Source organism: Quercus suber, unplaced genomic scaffold (assembly GCF_002906115.3).
Source record: "Quercus suber isolate HL8 unplaced genomic scaffold, Cork oak 2.0 scaffold_490, whole genome shotgun sequence".
Lineage (NCBI taxonomy): Eukaryota > Viridiplantae > Streptophyta > Magnoliopsida > Fagales > Fagaceae > Quercus > Quercus suber.
In genome coordinates, this window is record NW_027069939.1 from 356142 (window position 1) to 376884 (window position 20743).

A 20743-nucleotide genomic window follows, 5' to 3' on the forward strand; every position below is an offset into this window, starting at 1 on the left:
GGCACAGAGTTGACAAAATAATTCCTTTAGATGGGCCTTCTAACTAAGGTCAACGGTAGGTCATATTTATTTTCCTTTTCTTTTTTTTTGGATAAGTAACAAAAATATCTGAGGTCATATTGATTTTCATCTGCTGAAATGAAATGTAGTTGAATTACAATAAGTATTTTAACTCAAATGGCACTTCCTCTCCTTGAAAAAAGCAAGGTGGAAGATGAGGTTTGAGTTCCAAACTCACTAGGTGTATGTGTGTGTAATTAATAATAAAAGATGAGCATTTTCATTAACCTGGAAAGAGCAAAAGGGGTAAAAGGGAGGCCCAAAATGATGTGAATTAGTATATGGAAAATGATGACTGTTAGGGGGTAATTGCAGACATGGTACTAAGGCTAAGTGCAGTAAAAATTCAAATAAAGGCATGCACTAGATTGAAAGGGCCCATTGGTTTGGCTCATTCTTTCTACTCGCGGCTTCACGATCTAGCAACACAATGCAATGGCCAACCCCAATTATTTTGGATTAAGGCTTAGTTCAATGAGTTGAATCATGAAATATAATTGAATTAATGGACATAAAAAAATATTAAATGTTTTTTAGCCGCAACTGTGCCAGATAGCTAATGACTATTGGAATCCATAACAATGTATGGTTCCTAATGGAATTTTTGTTTAAATAAAATAATGATGAGAGTAAAGGCACATACCCTTCAATCAACTCCTCAAGTTGTGGCTGGAGCTCTGTGTCCCTTAAATCCTCAATCCTCTTTGATATAGATTCAATTCTGTGGATTGCAACTCTGATTCTTGAATGTAGATCCTTGACAACTGCACGAGTTTTATCAATTTTTTGGTGACTTTCCCCTTTTGATTCCAGTTGTCTTAAAATTTTGCACTTCAAGTCGTAATCCTTTCTGACAATTCCGCTGGCCTAAAATACGAGAATTTTACTCATATATTGAAACGTTTCAAAAGACATAGCAGCTCAACATATAGCACCTATCACCTCAAATTCATTAATCACAGATATTACAAGATATGCTAGACAACGATTTATGTATGACTTTCAGATCTGATGGGCTGATACATCCTGTAGAACAAGTTCAACACTTTCTCATGCATTTCTACACTTTCGGATATTTCACAATACTTATTGGATGAAAATCCACAAGATTTACAAGACCCTAGCAATATTCTGTATCTCTTTTGTCTTGTGTATATTAGGTTGCTTTGATCAACATTATCAAGTATAATACTTGTTTATTGGCAGGTACATGGTTGACAACAAATATCAAATTAGGTAAAGATACACAGAGAAGGAAGACTAAGTGATAAAGAAAAAAGGGAAGAACTTACCTATTTTGTCTTTGCAGTTCAAATTTATACAAAATATTGACCTTTGGTCATTAATCTAGCTTCTGCTGAACATTGTCCTATCCCAGTTGGACCAAAAGTTGCCATTTTCCCATCATATTTACAAAAAACTACTACTGAATCCACTAAATCATGTCATAGTCATGGTTTCTTTTTTCAGTTGTTCAAATTATGGTGACATTTATGCTTGTCTGATAATTCAGATTATCCAAAATAGCAGGGAAAGTGAAGTCATGCCCTATACCAAACATGGCAGTAGTAAAAGCACAACTACATCTCCATGTTGAGCAAGTTATTTCAGCTAACTTCACTTTTTATGATCAAGACAGTGAATACTAAGCTCATAGAGAAATTTAATTTAACAGATAATGAATATGAAGAGGATAATATTAAAAGAAACACAAAAATTAACTTCTTGAACACCCAAAAAATGATACAATAAAGATTAAACAACTGATTCAAAATATTACAGGCATTGGAGATTAATCATTCTTCAGCTCATATGAGAAAAAAGGACAAACTTAGCAAATAAATCACATACACAGTGAAAATATCAATCACAGTAATAATAATGATGAACGAAGATGATAATTATTATATCACTTTAACCGCTGTAAGATCAACAGTACCTTGACTTCATCATATAGCTTCCTCTCCCATGCATATAGCCTATCCAAGGTTGAGGCATGACTGCCCGAGATCATGCAGAAATTAATGGGCTCATCTAAATCGTCTTTTGAGTTCGCTCCCAATGGATTTCTGGATGAAGAGGAACGGGATGATGTTGTCCTATGCCAAGTCAAATACTTTATGGAATCTTGAGCAGGGCCTAAAAAAATATTTTTAAAAAAATGATTAGTTGAATAATTGAGGTATATAGATCAAGACTTACCTTAATTGAAGAGGTAAAAAAATATAATACCTTAATATATGTGGTTTATAAAGAAGAAGATTCTACTTCATTCACAGAAAATTTGAACCATGCCTGACAGGGGCGTTTGAATTAAACTCCAGCTATATAGAGCTCTGAACCCTTTTATAGCTATGATATATGTTTCAAATATATATAAAATCTAAATATATTGCAACCCTTACTTTCAAAACTAATAAAAAAAAATACAATCTAAACATAAAAGAGTATAAGAAAATCTTGGGATATTTTTTTGGTAAGTTACACATGCATAGGTTTTGAAGCTACAACCACACCTTTTACCTTGCTCTTACAAGAAGAAGAGGTGTCATTTGAGTTAGAGCTCAGTGGCAGAAAATATAAAGAAATATACCATTTAAAAGATAAAATAGGACACATAAACTATAGGCAAATAAATTCAGCTTAGTTACTTTTGTAACTTGTCATATTCTTGTGACATATACAACTAAGGATAACATTAAAGATTGTGGATGACAAATCCCAATTTTATCTATTTATATTGGCTGGAAAGCATCCTATGTTCATCACCTTATAGCATATTGGAGACAGTGGTCCACATAACTGTGAAAATCAACATCAAAAGACAAATTACATAGGCAGTCTCTTAAAACCTGTAGGTCTCGGAGTGGCAAAAGGGGGCAGAAATAGGGTCCCTAATGGTATGTTGACATGCTAATTTTCAAATATAGTTGTAGTATTAGATTATGCTAAATTTTTTTTTTTTTTTGATAGTTAAGAAAATATTATTAACAGAAAAACTACTTCATACAAGAAGAATGAAGCAGCTAAAAAAATATGTACAGAAAAAGAAAAACAACACAATGGGAATTATGCTAATGTTATCATGTTGATAAAATTTAATGAGTTAAGTAAATTTTCTGTGGGTGATGATAATTAAATCTGCTTTTGCCATGACTGGTGGTGTGGGGATTCTAGTTTGAAGGATGTATTTCCAAAATTATATCGAATTGCAGTTGATAAGGATGTGTCAATTTCGTCTTTTTTGTGTGGCACACATAATTGGAATCCCAAATTTTGGGGAGGATAGGATCTGCTGGAAACCAGATAAGAAAAAAGGCTTTAAGGTCAATGATTATTGCCAACTATTTGGTGGCACTAGTGATCAATCTTTCCCTTGGAAAAGCATATGGAAGCGAAAGGTCCCTCCTAGAGTGGCTTTCTTTGTATAAATTACAGCCTTGGGGAAAATTTTGATGATTGACAGTTATAAGGAGGAGGGTATGGATTACAGATTGATGTTATATGTGCAAATGTAATGGTGAATCAGTTTTTTTTTTTTTTTTTTTTGAGAAATCTGCATTTCCCTATTGCTTCATATTTGTGGTCCATGGTATTGTGTTTGTTTGGAGTGTGTTGGGTGATTTCAAAATCTGTTGTTGAGTTACTACCTTGCTGGCAATGTCAGTTTCATCGTCATTGGAATGCATATATATGGATGGATATCCCCCATTGTTTGATGTGGTGCATTTGGAGGGAAAGAAATAGCAGGAGCTTTGAAGATACAGAGAGAACTACGCCTGATCTCAAGTTATTCCTTTTTACTTTATTGGACTGGTTATTTTCAGTTGTTGATTTGCTAGATTTATGTAATGTTTGTAATTAATTGTTTGTCCCCGTATACTTGCTGTATACTTGGGTGACTCTTATTTGATATCAATGAAACGTTATTACTTAACAAAAAAAATTTGGGATCAAGGCTTGTTATTGTTGTTGTTGTTGAGACATAGTTGGAATCCACAACGTAATTGGTATCCTCGTGATTAAGATTTGGAAGCTGGGGGTATTTACTTTGAGCTTTTGTATTCCAACTTCTCTTCAAGGTTAGTTGATTATCTTAGACACCCTCAAAAGCAGGGAACTTTGATGTTTGCTATTATTATGAAGCCTTGAGGGGTCCCATAGGAGTTTCTTTCCCATGAAAGAGAATTTGGATTGTCTAAGTGATGCGGGAGCACAACCAAAATTATTTTCAAATTTTCTTTATCTAGTAGGAGATTGGATTATTATAGACTTTTATTTATAAATTCAGATGGGGATTAGATTTGAGTTTAGATAGGGATTGGTTTCGAGATTAGTTTCAGCTTTCAGATAGGATTATCTTCTATTCCTAAAAGCTCTATAAAAGGATTCTAGATGGTTGTATTTTGAGACGACTGATTAATGAAATTTCAAATTATAGATTTTCCAAATTGTTGGGTGCTGATTCCTGACACCTTAGGTGTTGATGCCTAAATTTTCTTGCTTGCTGTTGATTTCAGGTAACCTATAAATGCTGATTCTTAGGGTTATCTTTTTAATTTTCTTGTTCTTTTATTTTCCTCTTGACTGTCCTGCATCACTAAGTCTCCAGAAACTACGCATGGACAGCAGCGATGAGTAGAATCTTGACAATAGACAATCCTCAAGAACAGAAATTAATGATTATTGATTGGTGTTGCAAGTGAAAGAAAAGCGGGGACTCAGTTGACCATCTTTTACTTTATTGAATGGTGGCATGAGATATTTGGGCAAACATCTATTTGGAATTGCTTGAGTTATGCCAAAGACTGTAGCTCAGATGCTACACTGTTGGAAAGGGAGATTTCATCATCACAGACATTCTAAAGCTTCAATTATCCAAACCACTTCATCAAACAAAGAATATCAAGATTATTGTATGAGTGAAGAGGATGTGAGTCATAAGATAAGAGCAAAGTGGATGAAGTAAGGAAGTGCATTAGGAGAATAATACCCATTAAGTTAAAGGGGAAATTTTATAAGACTGAATGGGGGGATTTGAAATGAGAAAATGAGTGAGGTTCAATACGTTCATAAAATAAATGTAGCTAAAATGAGTGTGTTAAAATGAGTAAGTAGAAATACAAGGAAATATAGGATTTGAAATGAGGAAATTCACTTAAAATAGTGATGACCCCCATTGATGAAAAGATGAGGGAGAGTCACTTGAAATGGTTTTATCATGTCCAAAGGAGAGAGATTAATACATCAATGAGAAAAAGTGAGTTGATTCAAGTTATAAAGAAAATAAAAAAATAAAGGTAGAAGAAGACCAAAATAATATTAATAAAAGAAGTAAAAAAAAAAAAGGATATGTCAATTAAGGAAATAACAAAGAATACGACTTCAAATAGAATAGAAAAACAGAAAAGAATACACGTGTCCAACCCTTACTAGTTTGTTGAGGGTCCATAGCCGACCCCAAATTTTTGGGACTAAGGCTTGGTTGTTGTTGACGTTGGATATTGACATTGCAGATTATTTATTCTCCAAATTATATTTTAATTCAACATAGCATATTATGTGTAAAAGAGTCTCCCTAGAAAGAAAATAAAGTCTACTAATTCATTTGAGAATACTTTCCAGAAAATTATTGTTCTTCATTTTCTTATTATTTTATCAAAAACCTTTCTTCATCTAGTCTTCATCTAAATATTTTACTCCTAATTTGCAAGAATTGGAATATGCGACAAGATCAAGAAGAAGCCTGGAAGGACTTGTTCTTGTAGTTAACACTACAATACATGCATATTTCCCAGATTGAAGGGAACTTGAAATGTTTTTGCATGATCCTGAGTTTGTCAAACTGATTATGGACAACTTACAAATTGAAGTAGCATGAGGTTCTACAGGTTGCAAATTATAGGATGCAATTACAGGACAGGCATCATTTGAATTTATTGGTAGATTAACACAATTATATTATGGCATCTTTAAGATAGAAATTCCAGAATGTCCAATACATTCATAAATGAGTCTATGGAGCATAACAGGCCAAAACATTTTTGAAACCAAGAACTCATCCCATGCTGGACATCCTGGATTTTAGTGCCCAAGTTTGTTCAATCCCCAAACATGATTTTTTGTTGTGCCTCTATGACATAAAAGAGTGAAGTAATCTGAAAGAAAAAAAGACAAGTAGCCTACCTTCTTGAATTTGGCTTGGGTCCTCTCCACAAGAGAAACAGGCCTTCATGAATGTAGATACCATTGACTCACCTCCTACAATAGAGGATTCTCTTGTTAAGACTTTTACCAATAGACATCAGGATAAGAAATCTCAAATAACTTCCTAGAGTCTTTTGGTAATAAGCATAAAATAGAAAATTTCTCTTGGCCCTTTAGAAAACATCAAAATTTTCTTTAAGCATTAGCAATGAGCCCCACTCATGCAGGACATATCTGCTGCATTACAGATTGGGCGCATGAATGATAACTGCATAAAAAAGCAGAGTATTGTCCTGCAGCCTTGATAGTGTATACAACTTTCTAACCAAATCATAGTAGCCAATATTCATGAGAGATCAAATGACAAGGGAAAAAAACAATAGAGAGATCTTACTTTCTTTCCCTGGTAATATTGGACGGAAATGAAACTTATTTGCTTCAAGCATCCTTGGAACTTCTTTGCCAGACTCAGATGCTTTTATAAAGAGAAATTCAACTTCTTTTATGCTTGAATAGAAGTCCTTAGCCACAATACTATCTTCTTTCAGTGGTGTTTTATTTGTGTCAGTATGAAGCACAACAACCTTAGATGTGGTTCTCAATGGTGACAAAGAGGGGGAGTTGTCTTTCTCCCCATTCAAGAACTCAGTATCTGAATCTTCATTTCCAGCAGAAGGCGAACTAGGTGAAGCATTATCAGCAACATGATTTTGTGCCCTATTAAGATTTTCAAACGTTCGGACCAGTGTTTCTGAGGTAGGCTCAGCATCAAATTCATCATCTGAATCCTGAGATTCTTCCCTCCCATTAAAAGATGCCTTTTCCTCCTCATCTTCCATCTCAGAAACTCCCTCCTCTTCTCTAGGCCGTCTTATATCAACAGCATTCTCCAACCCCTGGTTCATCCCCTTCTCATCTTGAAAAGAGAACTCATTATCATCTGAATGAAAGAGACCAAAATAATCCCATGCTGGAGTTTCTTGGGGGAGGGAAGAACCTTCAAATGAGGATGTTTCAGGTCTTTCAGTGGAATGAGGTGTGGTATTCTGCAGGGTGGTCGACGAGGTTACTGTTCCTATAACAGGTAAAGAAGGTTTTTCTTCAACCTTTTTGGACAAAGTACCCCTGAATCTCACATGATTTGCCTGAAATTGACTATGGTTTGGAGGAGATGGAGATGGAGAAAAGGTTTCAGTTGCATCTACACGTTGGGAGGCAGATGGAGAAGAGAATGAGAACTGGGAAAGGGACTTCTCAGTTAAAGCAAGTGGTTCTGGTGTTGCATTGGTAGAAGTATACAAGGAAGATTCTATAGGAGCTTCAGGCTCAACAAATTTTCTAAGAGCAGTTCCTGTAGTTTTAAGGGATTGAATATATGTAAGATGAGCAGCTGCTAGTGCACACCTGCCATCAAGTGCTTGCCTAACAAACTTCTTCCTTTCACGACATAGCTGCAGAGCCTTATCTTCCTCTATTTTAGAGCTTGATACCCCCATTACTATTAGAGATCACTCTTTCGACATAACCCAGAAATTGGCTTCTCCCTGAAAATTTATTCGATAACAAGAATATTAAAGAAACATCAAAAGTCACTCCTCTTGGGGCCAAAACTTACTTATAAACAAAACAAAAACAAAAACAAAAGCCGTGTAGCAATAGATCAATCTCCAACTTCTCTAAAACTCAACATTGTTTAAAACATTTTATAGCACATGAAGTAGAGTTAAAATTATAAAATAACCATGTTTCTATCAACTCCACACCTTCCCTTTATGGCAACAAAAGGTGAAAGATTATACAAAATTTCAAATCATAGTTTCCTCCATATTTTTCTACCAATCAATAGCCCAAGATCACACGCATTCTTTGATAAAAGACAGGTACAAGATTGAAAATTACTGCAAGAAAAGTAAAAGGTACAAATGAGACTCATGCTTCAAGAAACCACTTCTAAATATAAAATAGGGGGAAGTATATGAACAGCCAAAAGTTACAAGTCTTACATCAAATTTGTTATTATAAATAAACAAATGTCACCAGATGAAACAGAAATGCATCGAATAGATCTGCTGAAGAAATGCATAACAATATATTGGCACCATAACCACAACAAACAACAAAAAGAAGAAAAGCAGTCAAACTTTAAACTAATCAATTAAGAGTGAAAAAGCCACAAGAAAAAGACTTGATTTTGTAAGCACTGTCCTTTCCCTATTTTCTTTCCAGAAACAAAACATAGGATGAATAAAAATGCCATAAGAGATCATAATTCGGACCAGGTTCTAGTTCTCAACTTCAAACAAGAAAATCAATCCAAGTCCCCTTGAACCGCTCGAGTAAATGATAGGAATAGAATAATAAAAAGGGAATGTTCAGAATAGATAGCTTTAGTTTCATGCTAAAACATTATAGAAACCAACAAAATAGAGTAAAGGGAACCAACTCAAAAGTCACTAATCTCAAAAACTCAGCCTATAAAGAAGAAAACCCGAATAAAGGAAAGTGATGGAAGAATGGGAATCTTTATCTCTATGAAGAATAGAATATTCATAATTTAGTCCTAAAAAGCATAACTTTATAACTGTACCAAGATAAAGTTACTAAAAACACAAAATTTCCAGAAAATTCATGAACTGCTACTCTATTTAGCTTGAAACCGATTCCCAAGTCAATACCCATAATCTAGAAAACTCTATTTATGCTTGTTTTAACCAAACAAACAAAAAGAAAAAGGCAAACCCAACAGAGGTTTATAACTAATAGCACTATAAAGAATAAACCCAGTCCACTAAAAACCAGAATTGCATGAAAACAGATCAAAATTCACATAAAGCAATACCAAAAATCAGAGCTTGAGCAGTTGAACATGCACAATAAAGCAAAGAAGTTTGTATTAATTGAACAGAAAGCATACAACACCCAAGATAAGATTAGAAACCAAAGCAATTCAATTCAATCAAAACCAACCAAAACCCAATACAAAAAACAGCATGTAGAAGCAAAAGATAAGAGAAATTGTGGGACTTGATGTACCTGAGGAGTTGAATTGAAGTCAATCAAAATGGGTATAGTACTGTAAGAACTTGGATTTCAGAAGAAAAAAAAAACCCATATTGAGAGAGAGAGAGAGAGAGAAGGAGAGGTGGACAGAATTTGCGAATCTATAGATGGACCCATGGGCTATGGCTCTTTCCATTCAAAAAAGGCACATGGATAGAAAGAAAGAAAAAGACATGAATATGAGATCACATCATTGTATGCTATGTAAGACATGTGTTGTGGAGATTGCTTTGTGGAACCCACTTGGCCACCACTAACTTTGCTAAAGTTTCCAGTTATATACTTACTTACTAAGAAAGTAGTAGTGCGTGAGTCTTACTCGCTTTCCGTTTAGATGGGTAAAATGTAAAAAACATTAAATTTTTGGAATAAATTATAATTACTGCATAATTAAAAATAAGTTTATTGGTATCTAATAGATTTCTGTTAACTTGTATCCTAAAGAGTGCAAGTTAAAGTGTATTTAATATTTTATTAATTGATATTTTTATATGTTTTTCAAAAATTAAAGTCAAGTTATGCACAAATATAATGTAAATAGATAAAATACACATCGTGCTTATAAACCTTTTTTTTTTTTTGGGAGGGAGAAAGCTGTTAACTTTATTAATAAACTTAGTCATTATCAGCTAGAAGTTTAGCATTAAGGTGGGCTAGAATATCCTTCATCCATATTGAAAGACTTATAATAGGAACAGCATATTTAAAAGGATTGTAAATTATAGAATTACCTTGTCACTTAACATGAGAAAGACTTATTCTACAAAATGTTTCGTAGAAAAATTTTGCTTCAGAGATTAAATGTACAATTGAGGTAAAGCAAACATCTTCCCTCTTTAAAACTTTGGGACGTATAAACTAATGAATTATTAATAAGTTAAATTTTGGACTCAACAAACAAATACGTGTGGACACCTATTAACAAGATAATATAACAATAAATTGTGAAAAAGTTATTAAAAAAATTATTGTACTAACTCTATTAAATATATAAGAAAACAAAAGTAGTTGTCTGGACTTGTAAATCTAGTAGACTATTCTAGTAAAATACAAATGCTAGGTACATTTTTAACCGTGCATATGGAGCTGGATCTGGAAGTCTTTGGATCTGGAGAATGGAAAAGAATGACTTGTTTAAGGAATGAAGGTCATTAACGGCTTGTTGGTAGTGACAAATAAAATAAAATAAAATAAAAAAAAGGATTAGAATCTTTTCTTATCTTTTTAATCAACTTTTTGTTTGGCGATGAGAAAAGAAGCATTGGGATTAAATAAACACAAGGCTGAACGAGAGCTGAGGCGGATCACAACTTTTAGGAGAAGCCTTTAGCTTTCTCTCTAAAGCATTCTTTTTCATTATAGATTAGTTTATAAAACTTTAAACTTTGAAGTAGTAATTGATGGAGAGAATCAAATTGGAATATTGTGTATAAGTTGTAGTTAACTCAACCAGTAAAGTATTTGATGGTTGTATAAGAAATATGAGGTTCAATCATTGCCTACATCAAAAACTAATTGGTGTTTTGGTCTGATAATAATTCTAGCAGACGCTATAGGTTAAAACTCTCTCTAAAAAAAATAAAAATGTAGTTGTCCCTAAAAAAAAATGGAATATTGTCAAACAAGGTCATAAAAAGGATTTTTTTTTTTTTTTTTTTCTTTCTTCTTTTTTTTAATCAGGTTCAAGTTTTCAATTTCATTTTTACAATGTTATACCACTCTATAATTTTTTTATAAATGAGTATTATGATAAATTAATCTTTGAATTAAATTGTTTACTCTCCTTGATTGTAAAATAACAAGATGATTGGACTATAAAAATTATCTCATCATAAAATGTTTTAAGACTCCACTGTTTCATTGTAAAATATTTTTTAGAAAATATTTGCAATATTTTTTGTGGTGACAATTTTTGCTTCAAGGCCAAGGGTTAGACCATGTTGTAACCTAGGCAATTTTGTTGTCCCACATGAAAAAAAAAGCCTCCATCTTCATGGCATATAAGGGATGAGCCAATGAGAAAGAGTACCACTAACCAAACTAGTGGTACTCTTTCTCATCCCTTATATGACAGAGGGAGACTTTCTTAACCAAACTAGTGGTACTCTTTCTCATTGGCTCATCCTTTTGGCTCATCCCTTATATGACATGCAGAGAGATTACAACCTAGTCTAGCCTTTTTGACTTTGAAGCAAAAATTGTCCCCACATTTTTCTAATGTTTGTTTCGTTGTAAAACCTTGATCAAATCCAAAAGCATTTTATGTTGACTAGAAAACACAGCTGTAAAATGTTTTATCAAAATTTTATTCGTAAAACATTTTTTAAAACTCAAACGCTCCTCCCTTCTCCCTTTCTTGTATGCATGGATGCCAGTGCTGGGTCGTAATGGCCATCAACCCGGCATTGGGTTTTGTGGTTGTCAACTCAAGCAAAGATCATAAGCGCGACGAGTTTCACGATGGAAGATTATTAGAATAATAGAAATTAAATAATGAAATTTCTAAAAAAATCTTGATAGTAGGATTTTAATTGGGGTGCAACTTTTTGAAACTTTGGTAATTGAATTTCTCTAATTTCAAGCTTTTTTAACTTAAAATTTATACGTAAAACATGAGTTTAGAAATCAAATAGCAAATAAATTCTGATTAATATGAAATTAGTGTATGTTAAGAATAAAGACAATAAAACCCGGCATTGGGTTTTGTGGTTGTCAACTCAAGCAAAGATCATAAGCGCGACGAGTTTCACGATGGAAGATTATTAGAATAATAGAAATTAAATAATGAAATTTCTAAAAAAATCTTGATAGTAGGATTTTAATTGGGGTGCAACTTTTTGAAACTTTGGTAATTGAATTTCTCTAATTTCAAGCTTTTTTAACTTAAAATTTATACGTAAAACATGAGTTTAGAAATCAAATAGCAAATAAATTCTGATTAATATGAAATTAGTGTATGTTAAGAATAAAGACAATATATAACTTTTTTCCTTTTCACCAAAAAAAAAAAAAAAATCTCAATTAATGAAACCTAACTGAGAGTAAAAAATTCAACACCACCTCCCTCTCACCTTCTCCATGTCACTACCACCATCTCCCTCCATCTACTTCCTTGAGTCACCACCTCTCTCACATCTTGCACATTGAATCAACACCACTTTTCCTCCCCCTTTCACCACACCTGACACCACTGCTACAATTATATTTGTCAAGCCATTTTTTTTTTTTAGAGGAAAAAATGTTCAAACTATGAAATTAGTAGCATATTAAATTATCTCTCAATAAAAAAAATAAAAATAAAAACTTTTAACTTAAATTCAAAATAAACAAACAAACAAACAAAAATATGTTTCCAAATAACCAAAAAAAAAAAAAAACAAGTCCCTTACTCCAAAAAATTCTTCTTCTATGCCTTGAAACAAATGAACCTAACCCCACCACTTTTGCACCCATGATGATTGTCTCTACACATAAAAAAGTTTCTACTTTCTACTACTAAAGCCATAATCCAAAAGTAAACTGAAACCTTTGGTTGGATTTAACTTTTAACATAAATTGTCAATGGCCTTGTAAATAAATTGACATTTTCCTATGCACAAAATGTTTAGGGGTTTAGAGGAAAAAATGTTCAAACTATGAATTAGTAGTATATTGTAATTATCTCTCAATAAAAAAATGAAAAAAAAAGTTTTAACTTAAATTCAAAAAAAAAAAAAAAAAAACCTGTTTCCAAATTACAAAAAAACAAGTCCCTTACTCTAAAAAATTCTTCTTCTATGCCTTGAAACAAATAAACCTAACCCCACCACTTTTGCACCCATGATGAGTGTCTCTACACATAAAAAAGTTTCTACTACTAAATCCATGATCCAATAGTAAATTGAAACCTTTTTCTTTTCTTTTTTTTGAGAAGAATTTCAATTGAAACCTTATAGCAAAGCTAACGACCATCTTTTCATTAGTCAGCAAATAGACCAACCCAGATTAAACATACAAAAAGTTCTCTATTTTCATTTGTGCTCATCAATACCATCATTAGAGAATAGCCGATTACCAATAAGTTATAATTAGGTCAGGTGTGCAGTAAGTAGTGTGAGCAACCGCAAAATTTGTCTTCCCACAATTTGCTGGGCTGGCATTCTTTTTCCCCACTTTGAATTGACCCTTTTGTTCCTTTTAACATAATTCTTCATGACAAGTCAATTTGCAATAATATTAAGTTTGATTAAATATACCTACCTACTGGATGTTTCATGAAACAGGTTTGATGATTGAGGACAAGAAGATATAGAATTTAGATCAACTACTCCAATTTTAGTCCCAATAAGATGAAGAAAAAAACAGTAAAGGAGGTGGGGAAAACAACAGGATGCTAGTAAAAGTGTGTGTGCATGATTCTTTTCCATAAAGTAGTTCATTTTTTTTTTTTTTTTGAAAGGTAAAGTAGTTCATATTGTTACCAAAAACATTGCTTCGTCTCATGCCCCTCCTCTTAAACTTTCTAATTAACTTTTCTTATATAATTAACAGCAACAGTTTTTTTTTAAAATGTTCAATTTCATTTTTTACTCTTCTACTTTAATTTCACACTTGAAGCTTCTTGATCAATACACATTCTAAATAGTTTTTGATCAAGTTGAGAAAATAAAGACAGAATAAAGGAATAATCTATGCATTTTTGTGAGTCTGTAACTGTACAATAAAGACCCTTTATATTGTGTGCACAGCTAATAAAGTACAATACAAGAAAAATAAACTGACCTGATCGGTCAACCAAATTTTCAATTAAACTTTTGTTCCACTCTTGATCCATTAAAAATTATTATTTCTTATTTTTTACACACTCGGATGCTAATGCTCTTATAGATATAAAATCCAAGCCCGCATAACTTACTTTAGGGAATTAGATGCTGAAGCTTTTATTTTATTTTATTTTTTAAGAAGAATCTCCTAAAGTAAGTTAGGCACTATTAAAGCCCACATCTAATTCCCTTATGCATTTATAATCTATAAGCTGCTATGCTTATGCATTTATGGTACTAAAAAAAATGTCAAGATCTTACATATTCTCAATATTATATGATGATTTTCCATTTTTTTCTTTATTAGATCACTCAGGAAAATTAAATACTATAAACCCAGTTTTTTATGGTCTTCTTCAAATGGAAAAGGGCACACGTGCCTCTCACGTGATTCTTCCATTCCTCTTTCCAATATATTTTTGTTATTTGCCCTTTCCGTTAGTTTTTGGAATAAGGAAGAACCTTGGTTGGCTGTCTGTAACCCAAAAAAAAAAAAAGAGAGAGAGGGAAAACCTTGGACAGTAAAACATATTTTACTTATTAGTCAATTTTTATTTCTTCTCCCGTTCAAAATTTTGCCTAGAAAAGTTTTACCTTCACACTTGTGCTGCGAATGGTGATGCAATGAAAAAAAAAATGATGTTTAAAATTTTGCCTAGAAAAGTTGGACCCTTTTTTTTATTGTGTTTATTATTGTTCAATGGCTTGTGTTCCTATCATGGCCATACTAATAATTGTCATTATTTATTTCTCTTTTTTTCCTCTCTTGGGGCGAAACTGGGTCAGAAATTCAAGTTACTTAACATTAAAATTTAAATAAAACATTGTTTGGAACTATGCTTAAGTATAACTCTCCATCTAGTCGCTGTATGCTCTCTGACCTCCATCTGTCATGTAAGTATAACTCATCTAATATCCTTTTAAGGAAGATGGAAAGATGTTCAAATTCATTCCTGGAATGGATTGATAATTTGTTATGGGTCATGTTAACGAATATTCTTAGAGCAATTATTAATAAACAATTTCAGGAAAATTTTGATTCCACTTTTATGGAAAATAGAAATACTATCAAAACTGTAGGATTAGAATTTGTGGTCTAAACCCAAAACAATAAATTTGTAGAGCGTGGGTGATAGAGCTAGGTTGATTATGGAATTAACAACGATTGGTTACAACCTCCAAGTATAAACCAGCAGAAAAATACACGTAAAGACGAAATGAATTGAAGTCCGAAGAGATTTATGATAAATTGAGTAGTGATTACAGTTCTTAAGGCTACAGTGAAGTCTCTCTTTCTTTTCTCTTGTCCTTTCTTCCTCCTCTCTTTATCAGGAGCCCTTCTCCTTTATATAGCATCCTTCTCCATCATTCCCATCGTCCACTTGTTCTTCATCTGGGTACCTACTTGAGTGTATGTCATGTCATGTATCTTCTTTAGTTTTTTGTGAGTAACGGTAGCTAAGATTACACTGTTCAGAGGTCTTCTCCACATAAATGCGGTCAAAAAAGTTGTTGCAGTGCATTTAATACGGTGGTAACAACTTTTCCTTTAGATATTTCTTCGTTCTTATCGTCTCTAGACATACTCAGAGTTTATCTTTATCATTGGGGTTGCTAGGAAGATCATTCGGACCTTCAACACGTTTGATTAATCAAGACTATTCGTATCCGAGGAGTAAGACCTCTTAGAACCACTGACGATCTCTTCGGATTGTACTCCTCCTTCGTTTCCAAGTATCCTTCTTCCAGATGGACTCCATCTCAGCCGATTCCTTCTCTTCGGATACACAGTAATCTTCAAATAGGGTCCTAGGCCCACTACGTAAGGTTAAGCTTTTCCCTCCCACAAAAACATTTATTCCTTTTTTTCTTTTCTTTTTCCATAAAATTTTTTCTAAAATAGTTCATAAACAAATGTCTTTAGGCATTCTTTAATATTTTTCATTTGTTATTACTCCCTAGGTAGCTTATTATTCCATTATAATAAAAATTTAATTAACGTGTGCTTTAAAGGCACACAATAGTATACCATTTTAAAAAAAAGTTTTATTAGAAATTAAAAAAATTTTGACAACTTTTTTAATTTCCAATAAAAAAATTTTCAAAAACGAATTTGTTAGTATATGCCACGTCTAACTCGAGTTATAATAAAAACTTTATCATTCTCACGTGATTAAGCATCTTTTTTATATTCTATCTTTGAGTGTAACGATAGTGAGCTTATCTGAATGAGTCATGCAATATGACTACTACCCAATGGTCCATTTGGTCACTTGATTTGATTGAAGAGATCCAATTACTTTTGACAAATCTGTCATTGCTGATTCAGCCAAAAAAGAAAAAACCGTCATTGCTGGAAATTTGCTTTTGAGCATAGAAAATGAGAATAGAATGGCTATTTTGATAAAACCTCACATGCTATGTCTTGTTGTAATGTTAATATTTGATTAGAGGACATACGTTCTTGTTGTGCTGCTCTTAGAGCATTACCATCAGGTGTTATAAAATAATGCTATTTTGACATATCAAAAAGTTACTTTTTCTATTTTAACACACCACTTTACAATTCACCTTTTATATTTTTACCGCTTCATTTAGATATTCTTTCTTAATTCTTATTTTATTCTTTCTTTATTATTTGTTCCTAACAGTCATATTTTCAAATACTTATTTTATTCTAACGGTAACATTTTCAAGTATTCGTCTTATTCTAACAGTCATATTTTACAAAAATCCATATTTTCTTAACAAGCATTTAAAAAAAATTATTCTAATGGTCATACTTCTGGAAATCCATTTTTCGTGACAACCATGTTTTTGGATTTTTTTTCCCTTAATGATCACATGAATTTTTTTGAAGAAAATGATAGATGCAATAAAAACTCATATCCACTTTAATTGAACTAAACTATCAATCCGTCAAAAACTATATCCATAAAATATAAACTAAACTATGAACCTGTCACCTTTAAAAAATAAAAAATAAATAAATAAATAAAACCCAGAACCTGTCTCCTTCATTTTTTTTTTTTTTTTTTTAACTTTGAACCTATCAAGACTCATATCGAAAGCCAAAAACATATTTATAAATGCAATCTAGAAGCCAACCTGTCAAGTTGAAGTTGTTTCAATTGAACTAAACTACCAATGTAGTCCATAGAAAACTTACACGCATAACTCATATTTAACAACATTAACTCACACAGAAAACCCATTGAATTCAACAAAGTTAAGCTTGCCACTTCCTTGATGACAAATGGTACTTAAACTTAACACAACAAAACAATTGGCTAGTACTCAAACTTAACACAACAAAACAACATAGCCAATGAGTTTTAATGGCAGCTTCATAAATAAAATGAAACAAATAAACTAAATCAAAAGTTTTAGTGGCGACTCCATAAAGAATAGGAGACAAATAAATAAAACCAAAAGTTTTCATGACTCTCCTTGTAATTGCCATAAATGTTCAACAAGATTCATTTGGAGTTGAGAATGAACTTCTTGGTCCCTAATGCATGTCTTGGTCCCTAATGCATTGATGAACTTAAACGAACTCTATAAATTCATTTGTCGGCTCACATGTCATTGGTGTACACGAAATCTATAAATTTGTTCATAATCTAAGTCCACTGCTTCAGTTTCATCTCGCTCATCTTCAATAATCATGTTATGGAGAATTATGCATGCTTTCATAATGTCTTGTAGTATTTCATGATAGAAAAACCGTGCAAGTCCACGTACAATTGCAAATCGCGCTTGAAACACTCCAAATGCACACTCGACATCCTTCCTATATGCCTCATGAGTTTTTGCAAATAATTTTCTTTTTCTCCTAGTGGAGATAGGATTGTCTTCACAAATGTTGACCACTTTGAGTATATGCCATCGGCAAGATAGCTTCCCATAATGTAATCATGACCATTGATTGAGTAATTAACTGCAAAAGCGCGTCCTTATGCAAGCTCAAAAAATATATGAGACCGCTCTAACACGTTAATAACATTATTTGACCCAAGTAACCCAAAAAATGAATGTCATATCCAAAGATCATACGAAGTCACTGCTTTCAAAATAATAATTGGCTCACGAATTTGACCATACATCCCTTTCCATGCAGCTGGACAATTTTTTCATTTCTAATGCATGCAATCAATACTTCCCAACATGCCTGAAAATCCACGATTTTAGCTATGAGCTAACAATCTAGCGATGTCTTCATTGTTTGGTGACCTCAAGTATTCATCTGAGAAAATAGCAACCACTGCTGCAACAAATTTTTTCAAACTCATCATTGCAGTGTTTTCTGCTATTCTCACATATTCATCCATAAAATCAGCTATTACTCCATAAGCAAGCATCCTAAGTGTAGCGGTCATCTTTTGAAGGGGAGATAGACCAAGCTTTTTGGCATTATTTGTTTTTTGGATAAAGTAAGGTTCATGAGCTTCTACCTTAGATAGGATTCGGAGAAAAAGAAAATGTCTCATTCAAAATCTCATTCGAAATACTTTGGGAGGATATGCAGGTACTTCGGCAAAGTAGGCATCATAAAGCCTTTTATAGCTTGCCATATGATTACGGTCGATATGTCGACCACGCTTACTTTGTGATGGCAAACCAGTGAGAAGTTGTGTAATTATCTCATCTTCATCTGAGTCATCATCAAGGAATTCACGAAAAAAAGAACGACCCGTGGAGATAAACTAGAAGAAAACATTGGAAAACAATTATCAATATAGATGCAAGAAACATAATATGAAATGAAATTGATAACTTTAAAAGAAGATTTGATCATTATGTACAGAATATAAAATTTTCTTTAAATAAAAATGTGGCCTAAGATGAGATCCTCTCCTATCTTCTTCTAGCACTAAGAATTGTAAACCAATGGATACATTTCAGAAACAATTAGAAGAGCCCAACAGTCAAGACAAGCATAGAAACTATAAGAAAATATAACAAAAAAAAAATTGTATATAGTATATAATCTATGTAGGTGTATACTTTGCAAACGTGCATACATGGAACAAAGACTGGCAACTACAATAGATAAACAACAATAGCTTCCAAAAAGATAACTATGTTGTTCTCAATACATTAAGATCCACAGAGTCTTGGCTTCAACTGCTTAATAATTGATCTAGAAAAGACTTATCAAGACCTGGCTCAACCTTTAGTGATATAAAAGTATCTTTAAGATTATATCTTACCCAATGCTCACATAGATATATTCCATAGTACTGATATAGTGCAGTCATTCTCTGCACAATCACAATCTCGTGCATTTGCTTCAAGATTGGAAACCTTGAACTTGCTCAGACTAGCACTCCCATTTTTCAATGCACACACTACTAATAATGATTCATTATTACTAAACCAAATAAGGCTAAAATTTCCTCATTTTACAAGTACTCAGAATAGTTATTGATGATAATTTAAGATTTATAACTAGAAAATACACAATTATAGCAACACAAATTCTATAGTAATATAAAATCAAACATAGAAAATACATGACATTTTATATAAGCTAAAATGCTAGAATTACTTAGATGGCAGTAACCTAATAGAATCTACAACGAAATCACATAATAAAAGAGTCAATACCTTTTGCTAAGATCACAAAATACATATCAAGGCCTAAAATCAGCTACACCCAATAAATGCCACAAAATACATATCAGGGCCTAAAATAAGGTTGAAACAAGACATCACCAACATCATCTCAACCCAACGAACGACTTGATCTTTATTTTGCAATGATTTCTTTTTGGAGTCCATCATAAAAAGTTCTTTGGTTTTCGTTCATGACACTTATGTCTAGCATCATAATTCTTTCATTCTCTTTCAACTCTTGCAATCAAACATTTTCCGCTTTGATACGTATTTTCTTTTTTTCATGTGCATAAGATTTTTCAAGAATTTTCTTTTCTTTTTCAAATATTTCGTTGCGAAATCTTTCCCATCATCTTTTCTCTTTCAATTAGCGTTTTCAGCTTTTCTACCTATTGGCCTCTCGAAATCCATAATGTCATCAACCCTCCCTTTTTGAACTATTGAATCTGGAGTTTGAGGCATTTCTTTTCTTGAATCTTCCCTAGGCATAATATATGCCCACTTGGAAAAATCCTTCAACAATAGCTAACAATGTTCATATTGAAAAAAATAACCGTGAATTTCTTTAAACAATTCCCTTGCTTTCTCAATCTAAAAAAAATTAAATAAACATAACATAATTAGTTTCTTCAAACAATTCATTTGTGTTGTAAATCTAAAAAAATTAAAGACCATTGCAAAATTTATACCTTCATTTTAGCAATGGTTCCACTTTCATTCTTTGCTTCAATTTTAGCCAAGGACCTATTAATCACTCCACATCGGCTTGTTAGGGATGAAATACTACGTGTAGAATCAGTCTTGTGGTCCTTGAAGTATTTTGTAACTTTGCCATAAAATGTTGTTCTATATTGCTCATTACCATACACAGGATCGACACTGGTATTGAGCCATGCTGCTACAAGCAGCTTGTCTTCCTCAGGACTGAAGTTGATACCATATGTTGTTTTTTTTGTAGAAGTGACAACTTCATCATTCAGTGGAGAATCTTGGAC

The 20743-nt window shown here is 32.7% G+C and overlaps 2 protein-coding genes across 4 annotated transcripts; both read right to left on the reverse strand.

Moving 5' to 3' along the window:
* Window positions 1–65: 65 nt before the first annotated feature.
* LOC136063136 (protein ALTERED PHOSPHATE STARVATION RESPONSE 1-like) lies at window positions 66–9545 on the reverse strand. Of its 3 annotated transcripts, XM_065763055.1 has the most exons (6): window positions 9301–9545; window positions 8031–8165; window positions 6662–7811; window positions 6247–6321; window positions 2000–2199; window positions 66–927 (listed from the first exon to the last, which is right to left on the reverse strand). In XM_065763055.1, the coding sequence occupies exons 3-6, from the start codon at window positions 7761–7763 to the stop codon at window positions 583–585; spliced, it is 1722 nt and encodes a 573-aa protein (XP_065619127.1). In that variant the 5' UTR covers window positions 7764–7811; window positions 8031–8165; window positions 9301–9545; the 3' UTR covers window positions 66–582. The 3 variants fall into 3 exon arrangements, with proteins under 3 accessions (XP_065619127.1, XP_065619126.1, XP_065619128.1); XM_065763054.1 differs by lacking the exon at window positions 8031–8165 and having other exon boundaries at window positions 9301–9544; XM_065763056.1 differs by lacking the exons at window positions 8031–8165; window positions 9301–9545 and adding an exon at window positions 8544–9179.
* An 8771-nt stretch (window positions 9546–18316) lies between these two features.
* Window positions 18317–19417, reverse strand: LOC112033066 (uncharacterized). Its single transcript, XM_024065840.1, has 3 exons — window positions 19343–19417; window positions 18641–18835; window positions 18317–18583 (listed from the first exon to the last, which is right to left on the reverse strand). The coding sequence occupies exons 1-3, from the start codon at window positions 19415–19417 to the stop codon at window positions 18317–18319; spliced, it is 537 nt and encodes a 178-aa protein (XP_023921608.1).
* Window positions 19418–20743: the final 1326 nt, after the last annotated feature.

Coding starts and splice junctions, on each gene's coding strand:
- LOC112033066 (XM_024065840.1), bottom strand. CDS start 19,417: ATGCACGAGATTGTGATTGTGCAGAGAATGACTGCACTATATCAGTAC. Junction 18,836..19,342: donor TATATCTATGTGAGCATTGG/GTAAGATATAAT, acceptor GTTTTCTTCTAG/TTTATCTCCACGGGTCGTTC. Junction 18,584..18,640: donor TACCTGCATATCCTCCCAAA/GTATTTCGAATG, acceptor ATCCTATCTAAG/GTAGAAGCTCATGAACCTTA.
- LOC136063136 (XM_065763055.1), bottom strand. CDS start 7,763: ATGGGGGTATCAAGCTCTAAAATAGAGGAAGATAAGGCTCTGCAGCTA. Junction 2,200..6,246: donor CCCAAGCCAAATTCAAGAAG/GTAGGCTACTTG, acceptor ATATTTTTTTAG/GCCCTGCTCAAGATTCCATA. Junction 928..1,999: donor AGCTATATGATGAAGTCAAG/GTACTGTTGATC, acceptor CTCGTATTTTAG/GCCAGCGGAATTGTCAGAAA.